The sequence below is a fragment of the Canis lupus genome, chromosome 14 (genome assembly GCF_003254725.2).
Source record: "Canis lupus dingo isolate Sandy chromosome 14, ASM325472v2, whole genome shotgun sequence".
NCBI classification, from domain to species: domain Eukaryota; kingdom Metazoa; phylum Chordata; class Mammalia; order Carnivora; family Canidae; genus Canis; species Canis lupus.
This window is the reverse complement of record NC_064256.1, coordinates 8,885,168-8,904,335: the sequence shown is the minus strand read 5'-3', so window position 1 is coordinate 8,904,335 and position 19,168 is coordinate 8,885,168. Positions and strand designations below refer to the sequence as shown.

General features: G+C 37.4%; 1 protein-coding gene across 7 annotated transcripts in view; it reads right to left on the bottom strand.

The window, feature by feature from the left end:
• GRM8 (glutamate metabotropic receptor 8) overlaps window positions 1–19,168 on the bottom strand; it is a 731,467-nt gene that overhangs the window by 569,874 nt on the left and 142,425 nt on the right. For all 7 annotated transcript variants that reach the window (XM_049093381.1, XM_049093380.1, XM_025471533.3 and 4 more), the window contains exon 3: window positions 11,125–11,341. In XM_049093381.1, the coding sequence (XP_048949338.1) occupies window positions 11,125–11,341 (217 nt within the window). The remainder of the gene's footprint in view (window positions 1–11,124; window positions 11,342–19,168) is intronic.

Genomic DNA, 19,168 nt, shown 5'->3' with positions numbered 1-19,168 from the left:
GGATTGAATGGTGTCCCCAGAAAAACTCATGATAACTCCTAGTACTTCAGACTGTTGCTTTATTTTCATTGCAGGTGTAATTAATTAAGGGTCATTAAAAATGTGATTAAGATGAGATCATACTTATATGAGGTCATCCAATATGAAGTCATATTGATGTGGGCCCTTAATCCTATATGACTGATATCCTTACAGAAAAAGGAAATTTGGACACGTGCACACAAACACTCACACACAGAGGGATTACCATATGAAGATGAAGGCAAAGATCAGAATGAAGTGTCTACATGCTAAGGAACAGGGGTTGCTAGCAAACCACCAAGAAGCTAGGGGAGAGTGATGGAACAAATACTCCTTTACAACGCTCAAAAGGAACCAATCTTGCGGATACCTTGATCTAGGACTTGAGCCTCCAGACCAGGAGACAATAGATTGATGTTGTTTAAACCATCCAGTTTGTTACTTTGCTATAGTAACATAATATAGCAAAAAAAGTAATATAGCTGGTGATAAGAGTTAGGTAGCAGGAAAAAAATACCTCAAAACAGTGACTGCGCTATTAATATGACAGATCCTGGCCCTTCCCAATAATTTGCCTAGGAATCTCTGAGAAAGAACCTCAAACCATCATCTGAGGCTAAGCTCTCTTATTCTAGGTATATGACAGTAAAAAAAGATGTGAGAAATGTAAAGGCAGTAAGCCAGAGAGGGTCAAGACCCCTACTCATATCAGGGGCCCAATCCACAGGCAGGGCTGTGCTCAGGGGCTTTATATAGAGTCAGATTGCAGGAGCTATGCAAGAATACAGGCAGGACTGGACACCCCCACCCCCATCCCACTCAGGTGAAAGAGCTGACAAGGAATAGGCAGCGTATCATGGCCTAAACCTCAGAGTCCAGAGTCTGGAATAGAGCCCCACTCCCAGGGATCCAGGGTGTGAGTCAAGGATGGGACAACACAGTTTGCACTGACCTGGGGCTCACACCAGGACCATCAGGTGCAGGGTTCATCACGGCAAAAACACTTTAAACCCTGGAAATTTGTGGACTGAGATTGAGGACAAAATGATGGCTCTGGCTCAGACTCAGGAACTAAACAAAAATCAAAACATTACCAAAGGCATAGGTGATGCTGGGTAGGAGTGGATCAGGGAGAAAAAGAGCTAATGTGAGAAGGCAAGTCATACACTTGTCTATCAGTGGATACATCTGAGTAATCATCAATAGATCAAGGAACAGAAATTGTCAAAATCTATATACATTTTACACATATTAAACATTTCACAAATATGCACATTATTCATTACAAAGTTGGTATCAGATTCTATATTCAATTCTTTGAGCTGCCTCTTTCTCAGGAACTATGCTTCTGTTGAAGTTATTTAAATTTCACTTCACATCATGTGGTATAGTGTCTTTGAGTTTAGGGTCCATAGACTACCCTCCACCTGCAGGTTTATGCCAGGTCTTTTTGTTACATGAGCTGCAAGATGCCCTCTTTTGGACAATGTGTTCTTGGGCAATGCCCATAAATGATAACTCCATTAAGGCAATGATTACAACCATTTGTAACAGTTTCTCTGAGTCCTCTGATACACAGTGCCCAGCTAGGAAGAAGAATCCATGATTCATCTCTGTATCCTGAAAGCCTAGCACAAGTATGTCCTGATATAGGGTATGTGCACAATAAATGCTTGCTGAATAGATCAATATTTAGGTTGAAAAAGAAAGAAGAAGAGGAACAAGCAGCATTCCAAATGCTGACTGATACTAATTAATCTATGTATTCAACTATGTGCCAAAATTATTCTAGGTAATGTATTAGTCAGGCCAAAAATATATATAATAATAGGACTGATCCCTACCAGGAGGTACAAAGCAAGATTCAGGAATAAGGAGTATTGGCTGCCTTTCATTGAACACTTATTTGGATCTCACTTTACCTTATTTGCTCATTGAGCAAACTGGATATGCTCAGGGCAACAAGACCACTCCTAGGTTACCCACTGGTGAGAATGACCTCTTAACACAATACAAGCTAACAATTATTGAGCATTTACCATGTGCTATACATTGTTACGTACGATCTCATTCATATCTTGTAGAGTTGCTAAATCTATTACACAGACAAAGAAATTGGGGCACAACCATATTAAGTTACCCAAGGTCTCATAGCTAGATATGACAATTCTGGAATGCAAACCCAGCTTGAGAGAAGCATTTAATTACTCCCTAGCACTGTCTGGCCTGAGATCTTAGGGGTGGTCTGCACCTACAAATTACAGGCTTTGGTATTTGCCAGTAAGAAAAAAATTGAACCCTAAGTGGCTTAACAGTATGGAAGTCCCTTAAATTTCCTATATAGATCACACATTAGAAAAGAAAAGGTATAAACCCATTGTTGGAAACATCTCTGCCTTTCAGTTCCCAGAGCCTGATCAAGACTGACCTCTAGGCTCACAATACTAACACAACCATGAATCTGATGACAATGGCCGTTCAAAAGAAATTCATGAAGCATCTGTTATGTGCCAGGTACTCTGCTGGATATTGGCATGGAAGGGGGGCGGGGGGGTGTGAGGGGGAGTCCATCCCCTCTGGGGAGGAATAAAGTCTCCCCAGATTGTCCTTCTACAATCTGGAAGAAGATGTATACATAGAAGTTGGCATCACAGTCAGAGTGCCAAGTGGTGATACAGGAGCACAAGGCTAGATATTCCAAACTTGTCCTGATATCTCAACTCTTCTAAGTGGCAACTAAACAACCAGACCCAAGCAAAGACACAATAAGTCAGGTGACACAATAAGTAATATTTTGGCAGGATTGGCAAGAATAAGACTTAAAGTGGAAGACTTACCATAGCAGTTGTGGAAACTAGTAAGGAGAACAAAGAGCTTCACAAAATTCTCCTTTTTGATCTTCCTGATCTCTCAGGAAGAACATAAATAAGTTTAAAGGTAATTAGCAAATAAAGCCAAGCCCTCTCTGGCTATTTATCCTACACACCAGACAATACATCTACCACCTTCATAATATATAGCTTTGCCACACATTGGAAAAAAAGCCGTATTATCCTCATTCCTTTCATTAGTAATATCTGATATCAAATGGCATGTTAGTGTTTATGAATAACATTCACAAGTATTATATCATTTGATTACCACTGATAAGAGGGTTCTCATTTTTCAGACAAGAAAATTAATCCTCAAAGTCTTTTAATTGAAGAAAAGAGATTTAAACAAGTTCTTGACTTCAAGGTGGGTTCCACTGCATCAAACTGCCATTGTTTACAAAACACTTAACTACAGCATTAAGAATCATAGGTTTGAAAGCACTTATTGAATGTTGCTTGTTATTCTACATTAATAGCAACTGCTGCTATTTAGCAGTTTCTAAGCCCTAAATATTAAGAAAGGCCAGGGTGAAGAAGAGCTTTGAAATGATGCTCTATTTGATCAGGTTCTGCAGTAATTGTTAAAATCATATATACTTTCTTTGGATCCCTATAAAGCTTCTGCAGGATCACGCACCTGCAGTTCCAATTTGCAATTTCCTCAGCCCTCCTTTGAAGTTATTCTTGCCAATTACCTGGTGTTAATATTAATTAAATATGATTTGCAACTTGAAATGTGGTGTTATCAATGGAACTCAGCTGTAGGAATATAAAGTAAAATTTTCAATTGAATTTAAATGTTTCCTTTCATTCATAGTATTTTACAACATTAATAATACTTTTGTCAAATTGATTTTTGCCTGCTGGAAGTCATTTTTCCAAAGCAATGAACATCTGAGGAAAAAAGCTGCTCTTTATATTCCTTTCTTTCTGTCATTGAAAATACTTTGTTTTAATCTTGAAATGAATCCATTTCAGCTAATAGAAACTTGGTTCTTGTTTATAATCCAAGAGGGGAAAAAATGCTTTCTTTTAAAATGATACTGAGATAGTTTAAAAATATGAACAGTGGGCACTTTTTAATTGTATACTAGAAATGAAATCTCCCTGATTTTATTGCTTGACCCCTGCCAAAAAATAAATCACTATCGGCAAGTGTCAGTCACTTTATATACAAAAAAAGAATTAATTAAATTGGTTTATTGCATTAACATTTCAAACAGATTGTGCCAGTCCAACGACCTCTGCAATCCCTTCCAATTCTGAGATTTTAAGATTCCAAACACATGTCAGACAATAGTTGGAAGCTTCCAGCATTTGCAAATTAGAAAAAAAAAAGTCACGTATGGTAGAAGATTTGACAGAATCAGGTCTATTCTGCCCCCCTGTAATGTGTGCGATGACGACTCACAGGCCTGTCATCTTCAATAAGCCATTCATAAACATGATGACTGATTAAAGGAGGTGTGTTGCCATACTGTACAAATCCACAGTGAAAAGATATAATGCTTTCACAAATTCCTTTTATCTTCAAAGATAAAGTTTTAGCTTTCTTGCCCCTTATAATGATAGTGGTAGCATTAACATTTATTATCCTGTCTTCTTTTTAAAAATAATATAATAAGGTAAGACAAGTGAAAGCCTGTCTAAAAACTCAAGGAAGTCATTTTTTTTAATTTATTTTTTATTGGTGTTCAATTTACTAACATACAGAATAACCCCAGTGCCCGTCACCCATTCACTCCCACTCCCCGCCCTCCTCCCCTTCTACCACCCCTAGTTCGTTTCCCAGAGTTAGCAGTCTTTACGTTCTGTCTCTCTTTCTGATATTTCCCACACATTTCTTCTCCCTTCCCTTCTATTCCCTTTCACTATTATTTATATTCCCCAAATGAATGAGAACATATAATGTTTGTCCTTCTCCAATTGACTTACTTCACTCAGCATAATACCCTCCAGTTCCATCCACGTTGAAGCAAATGGTGGGTATTTGTCATTTCTAATAGCTGAGTAATATTCCATTGTATACATAAACCACATCTTCTTTATCCACTCATCTTTCGATGGACACCGAGGAAGTCGGAGGTCATTTTTTTTGAGTCACAAACTGCAAGCCCCAGAGCTTATGATTAAAAAATGTAAAGATATACCATGAGCCTCTTTATTACACTATCATTGAAAACATCATATAAAATAATTAAAACAAGACAGAAATAGAGGATCCTGGTCCTAACAACCAAGGATGTGCAACATGGATAAGTCTTAATCAGCAGCAACTGAGTTATTCCTATCCCTTAGGCCAAAAATAAAAATAAATTAGGCCCAATAGGACTCTCTGGATGTCCATAATTTTCCAGGTGTCAATGAAAAGAGCAGCATCCTGGAGTTACAAAAAGTAGGGAGGTTGAGTAGGCAGTTCACCACAGCATAAGGAGTGTGATCCATTGGGAAGCTCTTAACTACCTAGAAGCCTAGGAAAGACAGATTCAGATCCCACTATGTACTCTAGTCTGGAACCCTGAATTATCCATTAGATCACTCCATCTACCCAAGTAGCCAGGATAGGGAGTGTAAAATTCTGTAACATTCCAAAAGGAACTTCTGAACTGGTTTTGTTATGGGCTTCTCCATTAACCAAATTCTGTCTACTTAGCACCTCTCATCCTCATTTCTACTGTATTGTCCTTCTGGTATACTTCACATTCCTGTCACAGTAAATTTGCTTCCTAAGTACACCCATATTCACTACTACTCCCTATTACAGGTATTAAATTGTGTCTCCCAACAAGATATGTTGAAATCCTAAACCCAGTACCTCAGAATGTGACCTTATACGGAAATAAGGTGATCACAGATGCAATTAAGATTAGGTCATACTGGAGTATGGTGGTCCTTTAATCCAATATGATGGGCATCCTTATACAAAGGGAAGACACAGAGACAAGCATAAGAAAGGAGAAGATTGTGATATGATGACAGAAGAAGATATTGGAGTGGTGCCTCAACAAGCCAGTGAACACCAAGGATAACTAATAAAAACCAGAAGCTACAAAAAGAAATGAAGGATTTCCCCCCTACAGTTTTCAGAAGTAGCATAGCCCTGCTAACATTTTTATTTCAGATTTATGATCTCTAGAACTGTGAGACTATGCATTCCTGTTGTTTTAAGCCATCTAATTTGTGGCATTTTGTTATGGTAGCTCTAGGGAGCCAATGCACTCCCCCTCTCAAGGACACTCCTTGATTCTCTGCCACTATACCACACATGTTCAGAGAAAGTTTCTGTTCTCCTATGAAAATCTGCTCAATATACTTGAATTTTTTCCTCAAGAACTCCTACCATCTCCCATCATTGAAATCTTCTTCAAAGGAGACTGAGAGTCCCCTCATAGCCACAAACCCATCAAGATAAGAGAACACTCTGCCATACTCAGCTTTGCTAAGTCTAGGCCATTATTACCACACATTTTTTCCATTTATGCCAATTTTCCTCAGCTTTAGTGAGATTTAATTCACAAATGAAAATTGTATATATTTAAGGTATATAACATGATGCTTTGAAATATGAATATACTGTGTAATGATTACCACAATCAAGCTAATTAACATATCCATCATGCCACATAGTTCCTATTTGTGTGTGTGTGTATGTGTGTGTGTGGTGAGAATACTTAAGATCAACCCTCTTAGCAAATTTCAAGTATACAATACAGTATTTTAACTATAGTTACCATTCTATACATTACATCTACAGAGCTTATTCTTCTGGCATAACTGAAAGTTTGCACTCTTTAGCCAACATTCCCCCATTTCTCCTACTCCCTAACCCCTGGCAACCATCATTCTACCCTCTGCTTTTATGAGTTCAACTCTTTCAGATTCCATATATAAGTGAGATAAGGCACTATTTGTCTTTCTGTGTCTGCCTTACTTCACTTAGCATGTCTCCTCTAGATTCATCTATGTTGCCACAAATGACAAGATTTCTTTCTTTCTTAAGGCCAAATAGTATTCTTATATACCTTTTCTTTAACCATTCATCCATCAATGGACACTTAAGTTGTTTCCATATCTTGGCTATAATGACTACTACCACAATGAATATAAGAGTACAGATATCTCTTCAAGGTACTGATTTTTTTTTCATATATATACCTAGAATTAGGATTGCTAGATCATAGAGTAGTCCTATTTTTAATTTTTGAGTAACCTCCATGTAATTTTTCATAATGACTGCACTAATTTACACTCCTGCCAACACTGTACAAAGGATCCTTTTTCTCTGCATCCTTACCAACTCTTGTTACTTCATACCTTTATATAAATCTTCTCCCCAAGAGTCTAACCTCAGCCCCTTTCAATCCTCACTCTACATGTTCTACCTCAGCAATTACCTTTCCCACCTCAATTATCAACTTTGTGAGAATAAGCTTCAGGTCTATATTTCAGTTCCTCTGTTAGCTCTAGACAAACATTCTTTGATGTTTTTCTCCAAAAAGATACGTATTGGTACCTCCAATTTATTTTATTTGTAGCCAGACTACACTTCCCATCCAATCCCAAACCTACCTCTCCATTTTACTGACTCTTTCCTATTTGTGGCACTTGTATTCTCCCAATTGCCAAGGTTCAGAATTTCAAATTCCACTTTAATTTTTTTTCTTTCTCCCAAGCTCTACTTCTAATCAATTGCTAAGTTCCATAGACTCCACCTCACTAAAATCTCCCAAGTCTGTTGCTCTTCCATTTCTATTGTCACTGCCCTATACCAAGAGAAGACTGATATTGCAAAGGCCTTTCAATTGGTCTCCCCATCTTCCACTTCTCATTAATACAATCTTAAATACACATTCTGATAGATCCCTCTCTCTTCAGCAGTTTCCTTCATTGTCTAGAAGATGAATAAAATTACCTCTCTGGAGTTGAAATATTCAATTGTGTGTCCATGTCAAATCTTTCAATTTTGTCTCCTATACTTTATGACACAAACTATGCTCTCATCAAATTATGCTATTTGCTGATCTCAAATACATTTTTGCCCTTTCAAAAAAGAATCCTATAGTCAAGAATACCTTGGCCTGATATCATAACAGCTAGGATGTCAAGGGACTATTTGTCTTTATTTTATCAAGTAACTCCCATCCTGCTCACCTAGAAGGATCTTGGCTAGATAAGAGCCATCACAGATGTCTGTCTGCATTCATGACCATCATTCACTCATTTTCTTCATTCTCCAAGATTCACAGATGCTTCCCCCAAGTCTCAGATTTATTAAAATGAAAAATGTTCTAATCAAACCATACAAGCAATTTATCACTAAACAGGTTTTCACTTCACTATCATTCCATTATGATCTGTCTGAATTAATCAGAGAGGAAACACTGGAAGCCTCAATTTACACTGAAATTTCTTAGCAATCAATGTTTCTAGAGTGAGAAATTCAGAACAGAGTATGGGAAAATTTTTAAGAGTTGGGAAAATATATAATTTTATTAATAGGCAGACACTCCATACAATGAATTTATACATCTCCTTCTCAGTCAAGATACTAAGATTTTTAAAAACACACTACTAACATGACAGAAATGTCATCAATGTTGTAGTAAGAGAAGCGAATGTTACAGAACTAATGAATTTTCATCAGTCATCAGATCATTTCAGAATGGGTTAAGTTGCTACCATTTGCTATTCCCATTAATATCATTGTCATGTAAAAGGTTTAATTTTCAGCTATTTTTGTTCTAGATAAAAATCTTTGTCATTAAAATGAGGGATGATTTTGATATTTAATATATTCCATGGCATACTCTAGTGTTGAACCAATTTGGCCTTTTCAGTATTCTGCATATTAATTGACAATCCAGCCCTCCTCCATTGCCCAGATAAGTGAGAGCTGAAATAGAATGGACAGCCAATCAAGTCACAGAATACTGAAAGGATCAACACAGAAGAAATGTGTTGCTCTAATCAGGAGCATATATAAGGCACTAAAATTATTTTATCTCATACTAATGACTAAGATAGAAACAGGAATAATAAACGGCACCATCTGAATCATTTTATGTGACAGTATTACCAAAGTAAAGCAATGCTCCCCAAAAGTGAAAACTAAGTATTTCTTTTTTCAGTCAAAAGAATAAAACTGCGATCTCACTTAACTTTTAGAACAATGAATTTTATCAGATTCTACAACAACTGGCAAACTATGTCCTATATTGAATTTTTCATAGCAATCTGTTTCATGCACACAAAATGTGACCTGTAGTTGAAAAATGTACAGGATCACTGCAAAAAAATGTATCATTTCAATACATACTCTATTAGTTTCCTTCTCTTGTTGAATTATCACTCTGGTGAGAACTGACATCAGCTGCTTAAATAATGCATTAACTCTACTTCCAGAAGCTGTTGTTTTCATTTGAATGGGCATTTACTCTAAGATAAACTTGGGATTCTTAACCAAGAAGATAATATAACTTGTCATCATTTAAAGTTCAACTGAATGTTTGAATCATTTTTATAGCAATAATGATGTAAATTAAAATTTCAAAAAACAAAGATTATGGTATCATGGACACTAACAATAGGTGTGGACAGTTTTCCAATTAAATCAATTAACCCAATCTGTCCAACAACCAACCCCAGGCCTTTTCTACATTTTCTGCAATAGCACAGCACTAGAAGAAATTTTTTTTTGGAAGAAATATTAAATATACTATTGTATGCAATAAATGTTCATGCCCTAGTACATGCAGAATAGATCCCAAGCATCTTCAACTCTTTCAAGAAAAACCTTTTTTCCAATAATATAACTTTAAGACTCATCCTTGCTAATTCTAGATAAGCCCAAATCACTCTCATGGTCTTTTCCTGAGCTGAAGCTTCCAAGAAAGACAACAAATTATCAATATAATTTCTTCCTTCAAGTTCAAAATCATTCAAAAACAGCCAAGAGGCACTTTAATTTTTCTACAAAATATTGTTATTACTCTTAGAGAAAAATATATACAGTTTTTTCAATAATTCTTAATAAGAATAATAGTATTTGTTAAGTAACAATGTCTCCTTTCACCCAATTTTTTTTTATTTTTATAAATTTATCTATTTTTTTATAATAAATTTATTTTTTATTGGTCTTCAATTTGCCAACATACAAAAAATAACACCCAGTGTTCATCCCGTCAAGTGCCCCCCTCAGTGCCCATCACCCATTCACCCCCACCCCCCCGCCCTCCTCCCCTTCCACCACCCCTAGTTCGTTTCCCAGAGTTAGGAGTCTTTATGTTCTGTTTCCCTTTCTCCCTTTCTGATATTTCCCACACATTCTTCTCCCTTCCCTTATATTCCCTTTCACTATTATTTATATTACCCAAATGAATGAGAACATATAATGTTTGTCCTTCTCCGATTGACTTATTTCACTCAGCATAATACCCTCCAGTTCCATCCACGTTGAAGCAAATGTCACCTACCAAATTATATTGCTGACCAGTCACCAATAAGATTTGCACTTTAAGTTGTCTTCTGTTTTGTTCTGTTTTTTTTTTTTTTTTTTCACATAATGAAATGGATTTACAACCTCATGGCTAAACATAGATGTGGTGAAATGCCTACATATATTTGGATAAGCACCTTGAAAAAAAAAGCCCAGGACAGAGCTGATCAGCACCTTGTTCTAACCAAAATTTTACATACTGCTCTTCATTCCATTGTAAGCTACAGAGTATAAGGTAAGAATTATAAATGCAAAAAGTCAAATATGACAATAAGAATATTGCTGAAGTATAGCCTTGGGAGCTACTTCAGTATTGTTTTAAAATGATTACCAGTCTTAATCCCCCTAGTGTTGGATGTTAAATTCCACTGCCTTTTTTTTTTAATTTAATGACTTGCTAATGTAAACTTCCATCTAGAACAATCAAATAGTATGTCATTTATTCAAATTTACAGTGGCTCTAATGTGCCAGCAAACTCCCTCGTCAAAACAGACAACTTTAAAAAATGTTCGCCTGAGTCAGGAGCTCTATTTCCTAAATTAGCACCAAAGTGTCACCTTGATAGACCATGAACAATAAAATCACTTATAATAAATCCAACTTCCCCCTAGAGTGGACAGCCTGGGTCATGCATCTGTAGGAGCTCTAATTATTCCATACAGATCAGAGAGCACTTGGAGACACTCAGACTTCTACAACTTGTCACCTCCAAATGCATATAAATATATGCTTACCAATTTCCCTTGATATCTGAGTGAAGGCCTCCACACCACTTTCTCCATAGTTGCCCTCAGAAGCCAGTGTTGACACATAATTCCACCCCAGTGCCGTGACAATGTCCACCATGGCTTGCGCTTGGTAGGAATCTGGTGGGACTACCCGAGAGAAGAAGTCATACCTGGTGTTATCACTTAGCTCTGGGGCTGTGGATGCATAGCTGATTTGAGGTATCTGTAAAATAAATGACAGATTATTTCAACCCATGAGAAATCTTGTTGAATGATGAATTGTCACATAAGAGATTAGCCAAAGCTATACCAATAACCTAGACATATCAACCTGAAGCCAAAATATGGTTTTGTGACCACCAATTTTATTTTTATTTAGTATTTTATATAAGTCTCTAGGCTCCCTTTCTTTCAAAACATATTTCTAAACAGCAAGAAAGAACTTAGTATTGCTTCAGGTTCTGAAGCCAAAGCAAAACATTTGTGCTTTTTGTTGCTTCTGTTTTATACCAGAAATGATAAGTTCTGGCACAAAAAATGAAGCCAAAATGAAGGTATAATACATACATACATCAGAAAAGGTCACCTCTGAAATTGTATTTGGCTTTAGGACATAAAGGCTACACGATCACAAACAGAATTTAATATGAGATTTTTTTTTTGGCACTTGATACCATTTCAGTCTTAAGATTATACTTTTAGTAAATTACTTTAAATATATAGTTTTACGAGTCTATTCACTGTTTATTGATATAATCACTGAGTACCACAAAAATATTTGGGAATAGCCAACTATGTATCTTCTAATAAAAAGATGTTCCCAGATGTCCACCCCCAAAATTACAAAATCTATACCATAACTTCTTTAGAAAAAGAGACTATTTTCTTACATATATAAGGTGAATTGCCAGATTCTGAAAACTAGAAATCCTATGTCATTTATCCTAAATAAATTCAAAGTAACAAATTAACTATATGCCATAAATCTCTCCCTAAAAAAACTCTTAAAATGTAACATTTACTCATATATTCAAGTGAGGACTTTTACTCTACCAGTGAAAAGTGCTAGGATAGAAGAACACATGGATGTTAAAGACGTAGAGTGGAAAGACATTCAGGCTAGATGGGCACAAATAATGTAAAAAATCTGGCAAACACGGTGGGGAAGGACATTTCAGCCACAAAGCACTGCATGTCCAAAGGTATAAAGTCAAAAAAGAGTATAGTAGATTCTAGGAATTGCAGTGTTTCACATGGTGGGAATACAGGATAGAAAGGGAAAAACATCAGGAAATAAAACTACAAATAAAGACACATAAAGAGCTAGTCATGTATGACAAGAAATGTGGATTTTATCACAAAGGAATGAGGAAGCACAGAATGACTGTAACTAAGCGGCATAATCAGATTTTTGTGTTAGATCACATTAGCAGCAGTGGAGAGAGTAGTAGCCTTCAAATTCCAATGTACACCTAGCTAGCCCCATTCCCAAAAATTCTAACTTGGTATGTCTAGAGGCTTAGAAATCTACATCTTAATATGCTCTCCAGAAGAATCTAAGGCAGATGAACCCAAACTATGCTTAGAGATAAACTAAAGGAAAGCCATGCTAGATGCAGGACAACCAGTTAGAAAATTACTACAGAAATCTAAGAAAGTATGCAAACTGAACTAAGACAATGATGCAGGAGGGTGGGAGTGGGGAAGAGTGTAGAACCTATAAGTACCTAAAAAACAAGGTAATGTGTAGATAATAAGGGGAAATGTGGAATGACTCCTAGTTCTATGGCTTTGGTAACTGGGTAGATGATGTTTACTATTTACCAAGACACACAGAAAGAGATTTGGAAGACAAAATTTATGAGTTTAATTTTTTATTTGCTTTTTTTGAGCTTCCTATGGAATTATTGAAAGCAACTAAAAAGTAGCCAATAATATTGGGGATATGGAGTTTAAGAGTTATCGGGACTAGAGATAAAGAATGGTGGGGGCATAAGGAAGCAGGTAGTTAAAGCCATGGGGGTGCATGTGATCACTCAAGGAATGTATGAGGGTGAAAGAAAGACAATTTGGGAGTATGAGCTATGCAACTGTGCATCTCACCACTCCTCTGCTGCCATGCCGTAGTGTGAAAGTTCGGAGGTCAAAATGACTCCAAGATGTCCTAATTTAGGTTGCTTCATTAAAGATACAGATTTGACTGGTATATAAAACAATTAACTTTGCTCTCCATCTGATCCTGCAGTTAATGTTAGTACTAAGATGTCAAAGAGGCTGCAATTCCATCTTCCCACATAGGGCTAACTGCATAGCCTGGAATCTGTCACCCACCATGACCCTGACCAGTCCACAAGGAGTGGACTCTCCTCTCGACATTCTTGAATAGCTCTCATCATCTGAATGATCTTTCATGGGTCTAAAGAGTCCTACTCCATACCGACAGCCAATAAAGTGAAACTAAACTTTCCAAGACACAAAAGCCTCAGTTACTCAGGGAGCAGTTAGAACAATGTGCTTGGAGCTCTCCAGGGTGCTGCAGGATCCATTCAGTTTCTCTGTAACCTGTACCTATATATATATTGCCTATAACAATGATTTAGCCTATTTAACCCTCAGTTCTTCCTGGTCCTGTTCTCCTGATGGGACCATATTAACTTGCTTATCAACATTGTCGGACCATAAAACCAGCCTGACCTGCCTCCTTCCTTTCCCTTTGCTTTGCTTCCTTTGATAGATACACTGGCCCTATCTTGTCAGACTGTTCACTTAATTAAACTTTGTGCCTTTGTAGTAACGGACTCCTCAGCAAGGATACCCCTTCAAATCTCCAACCACACACCAAATCTGGGCCTCTTTTATCTTTTATTGCTTACTTCTAAATAACCTGGGAAAGGGATAATGAATGACTCAGTGAGATCTACCTTTTGCTAAATAAAACTTTCCCAAAGATCAAGAGCATATGCATTTCTATATTCTAATGAAAGAGATTCAGTAGCTTGACTTTCATTTTGGAAGGAATTCTGTGCATGTATGAGTGGTTTGTGTATTTGTAGGAAGAGATAGGGAAACATTCCATAGCAAATTCTATAGCACTATACCATTCCCTTGTCCTGTTTGGATATATAATAATCCTCCTACTTCCTCAGCTACTCAGAGTCCAGCAGTAAAATGCCTTATACAATCCCCACCTTGCCTATAATAATGAGCCACCCCTCTCTAAAAATGAGCACAAAGTGTGAAAATTGAGTGTTTGAAACCAAAACTAATTATCTCAAATTACTACCTTCAGTCAGTCACTTTCAGGGCTGTTTAATTAGCAGTCAGCATCATGTTTAGGATTAATTAAACAGGTGTAAAGGGTATATAAAATAAAAATACAGATAGAGAATGGTTGTTTGAATAATTAGGTAAAGGATTTCCTCCCCAAAGCCTTGAGGAGTTTTCCCTTTGCAGATCAACATGTGGAAAAGTAATGTGAGAGTCCATGTCTGTTTTCATTTTCATTTTCTCCATTTTTGCTATGTTGCAGTCTATAATAATAGACATCAGGTACTGATTATATTTTAAGACAGTTTCTCAAGTTGTCATAAAGTCACATCTCATTTTAATTTTATTGTGGCTGACTACTAAGCATTGGCTCACTGAACATTTTAATTTCTGTGCCAGCATTCCCAATATTTCCACTATTCTCAAATTAACCCCCTACTGGCAATTGAAGTGGGAATTTTTTCTTAAAACCTGTAATGTTTCTTTTTTTTTCCCTCTACTAAATCCATCCTAACTAATCCCTTCAGCCTAGAGTTTTATTTACTAGAAAAAAAAACAAGAATTAAAAAAGAAAAGTGAAAAAAAAAAGTAATGAGGGGCAGAAGTGAAGAGGGAAATGAGAAAGAAAAGGAGAATGTACCAAAAAAAGATGCTGTTAGGGAAAGCATTCTGCATCAGCTTGTTACTTTGTAACAAGTAACATCCTTCATAAGTCTCTGTTAACTCTTGCTTGCCCATTTAAAAGATAACCAAACTCTTCAGTCTGGGTCACCAAACCCTGATATCAGACTCTGCCCCATCCTCCTTCCTAACCTCCTATCTTCCCTGTCATGTCCTGTCTGTGTATGTACACCTGCCTATGCTGTTCCCTATGTAGCCTGTTCTGTCCACCTGATGATCTTCTGCTCAAATTCTATATCCAACTCAAAAGTTACCTCCTCCCTGGGAAGCCTTTGCTAATTCTCTCAGGCAGAGCTGTCTTTTCCTTCTACTCACTTCCATAACCCCCACTATCTGACATGAGAACCATGACTGTGTGCTGGCATATGAGCCTCCTACAGACAAACTCTCTGTTGATTTATTTGCTATCCCTCACATCTGACAAAGCAAATACTCAATGAATATTTGAGGACAATTAATTAATTAAACTGTGGCAGGAATTTTTATGCAGATTCTTCCCCCACAGCTTTCTGCCCTGCATTCCACCAAAATATTAGACAGACTATTCTCCATTTGCCCTTCTTACTCACTCTCCTTCCTGCTGTATGTCCTAGGAAGCTGCCCAATGACTATCTCACTTGAGTTCCCTCACCTCAGGCTTCCATCTGAGTTTGGCCATTGGGAGACACAACAAAGATGGGAAGGTAGGAGACAGAAGTGAGAGTATTGATTTTCCTGACTCCTTCCCCAATCAACTCGGTGTTTCTCTATTTAAGGCCTCATTCACTGCTGAATTTCTTGTAAGGTTCTAGTGACCACTCTCTACCCTTACCTCTTCAGATCTTCCCAGTGTTGCCAATTCCTGAGTACTTCCCATCCAGTGTTGGGTCCTTTAACAATGCCCACACCTTATAAATAATAACTTTGTGTTAACCTCTCTCCCATTACCCCTTGAGTGTACCAGAAGCCTTACTAATATACCCACTCTTCCAGGTCTCTGCAGAAGAGACATCAACTGTCGTGTTTCCCCACCCTTAGCCCTGCCCTAACTGCTTAGCCCTTTGCCATCCATTTCCCATGTAGCCTTTTCTACCACTGTCCTTACATGACTGCTTCCTTTCTTTTCTCTTTCAGTGCCTTATAACATCAAATTGCATCACTTGAAAATACCTGTCATTTTTGCTTTTTATCACTTCTTATTTTCCTTGTGCTGAGTTTCCATAAGAAAAATGATGTGTAGTTAAATTAAGGCCATATTTCCACCCAAATAAAGCATATTTGAGGCAATTAATTGCATAAGTCAAGATACTCATCACCATATTTTTCTGAAAAATTGCTTTAGCTTCCAATTTTCTGACAATTGGTTTGGTTAGGAAAAAACTCTTCTTCCACTACATTTTCACTTGAGTACACAGAAGAAGAGATTCCTACTCCCAACCTTACCTCTCAGGGGGTGGGGGGGCGGGGGGTGTTATATAATGTGTACTTTCTACTTAGATCGCTACCTCTTACCTTACTCTCCCCAAAGGGAGAAAGGACAGAATGAAAGGTCAGAATCTACACTAGTGGGGCAAGAGTAGCTAATGAGCTCTGCCTTCATTCTCTGACCTGCCCACACACATACCAGGCTTCTTTTCTCCGTATGGCAAGGAGACCAGACTAGTCCTTCCTTCTTGGGGAAGAAGCCCGCCCTTCCTCTCCACATTCCACTGACAACCAGGTGTTGAGGGGAGGCCTAAAGCCCATGTCACTGGTTAAATAAGCTGACTTCAAATCTTCTGTGCAGGCAGAAATGAATCCTAAGGTTGAGATGTTGTGTGGGAGTAGGAGGCACCATTTTGTCAAGTCCACACTAAATGCTTTCCAACCGAGTTCTTAACATACAGTTGTATGTCTGAGGAAATTATTTGATGTTTGCCCAGTTGCTAATAAAACTAATTATTTGATCTACATTTAGCTAGTCATTCTGTGAATCTTGGACTTACAAACTCTAAGAGAGGCCCAAGTCTGATTTAGAACGCAAGGAAGCAAAAGTTCTATTTTAGAAGAAAAAATTCAGTTATAACCTCTTGGATATTTTAATAAAAATAAACAAATATATATAGTAAGTATATATTTTAAATAAAAGTTAGCAGATATTATAGTACTCTCATGACTATTCTCTACTTCTTCTAGATAGAATCCCAGATTTTTACCTAGGACTTGGTCACTCAGAAGAAGACTACATTTCTCCAGCCTTCTTTGCTATGATTATTAGCAGTGGTGAAGTTATCTTTTGAAATGTTGTCTTAAAGGAAAAGCACATGTCTTTCTCATGCACCTCTCTCTTTCCTGTTGGCCAGAATTTGGACATGATGTTTAAAGTTCAATTAGCTATATGAGGTCATGTCCCAGTGATGGTAGGGCAAAAAAGTCACAACCTAGTCCAAGTCGTTGCATTATTTGTATTCCTAGAACTACTTGATTGTTCTTCCTGCTGCCATTCTTGCCTCTCTCAAATTTATTGTACACCAGTAACCAAATTGATCTTTCAAAAAAAATCAGATAAAATAAAATAATCTCATTCAAAGCCCATCAATTTTCTCCCATTGCTCTTATAATAAATCCCAAACTTCCTCCTGCAGGATCCTTGTGATTTGGCATCTGACATCTTTCCCTTCACTCACCTGATCCAGCCACAGTGGCTTTCTTTCTGTTCCCAGACCCAGCAAAGCTCTTTTTCCCTTTTAAGTTTCATGCCTATTGCTCCATAGTTTTGCACAAGTCTTCCAGACTTTTCTCATCCTTCAGTCTTAGTTCAAATGTCTTCTACTGAAACAGACTTTCCTTGATTCCTTCCTATGGTGGTCTCCTCACCCTCATTAGTTCCTCATCATCCTATATATTTCCTTCATTACACTTGACCACAGCCTGTATTAATTAGCATATACCGTTTCCCCTACTAAAATGTATTCTACAGGGGTCATCTTTGTGTTGTTTACAACCATAACATGAGCTTCTAGCACATAGTAGAGGTTCAATACATATTCACTGAAAGAAAAATTAATACATCCAATCCATCAATCAAGGACCCCTTTTATTATTTTTCTCCATGCATTGTGATTTTGAAAGATTTTTCTATAAAACTATTTAAGTAAAAATTCACTCATTTCCCATTTTCTTTATTACTCAAAGATCTACTCATTTGCTAAAGCTTCTGATCAGCAGGAGATATCTCTTTTTACCAAGCTGATAGGTGATAAAATTCCAGTTCAAATCAACCAAGTGCCATTTTAGTTGTAGCTGTGCAGGCTCATTGTAGGGAAACATACAACTGCCACTAATAAATATTTTAAAATATTTGCCCCTTCTTGCTTATCTTCATCTGTAAAATGGATATTCTAGTCAGGGCTGAAACTGCTTCTATCTCCCTTAAATGGACTATGTTTCTCCCTGCTTCCATGACTGAGTCTGACTGCACATGAGAGGGTAAAATGGGGTATTACTGAGATGCAAAGGGGCTGATGGACTTAAACACAATAAATATTCATTCATGGTCCAGAAGCTTACGATTCTACTTCAGCTGCCTTTTTTGGGTTTCCCACTGTTTGTATATCAAAATACTATGGATAAGCATAAAATTTGCTTTGTCTGTTCAAAACACTATGAACCTTCCATTCATTTCTCTCAGTTTCTGGTTTGACAAAGATGTCTGAAGAGCCAAGACACCCCCTTTAGGTAGCAACGAGCCACCTAAAACACAGTTCAGAAGAAGCCTCTCAGAAACCTGGCAAATTTAAGTCTTCCTGTAAGACACTCATATACATCTGAGGATAGGTTTGCAGACAGAAGACAATTTAAGACCTGGGTCACACACATCTTCACCATCAATTCCTGCCCAAAAGATTTTTGTTCTTGTTTATCTCTACAAACAACCTTGTCCATTGATTGTCAAACTTAATAGTGGAGGAGGTTAGTGAGGTGGGTTCCTCATGCTGTTCAATAGCATCATTGGTTTGCTCTGTTAAAGATCAGCTTGAAGCTATGCTCTTTCCTCAGGGGGTAGTGTTTGCCCATGCACTTCTTCAGTAATGCTGGCCTTAGCAACAGCAGCCATCACTATGATAACTTCCTGCCACCTGGT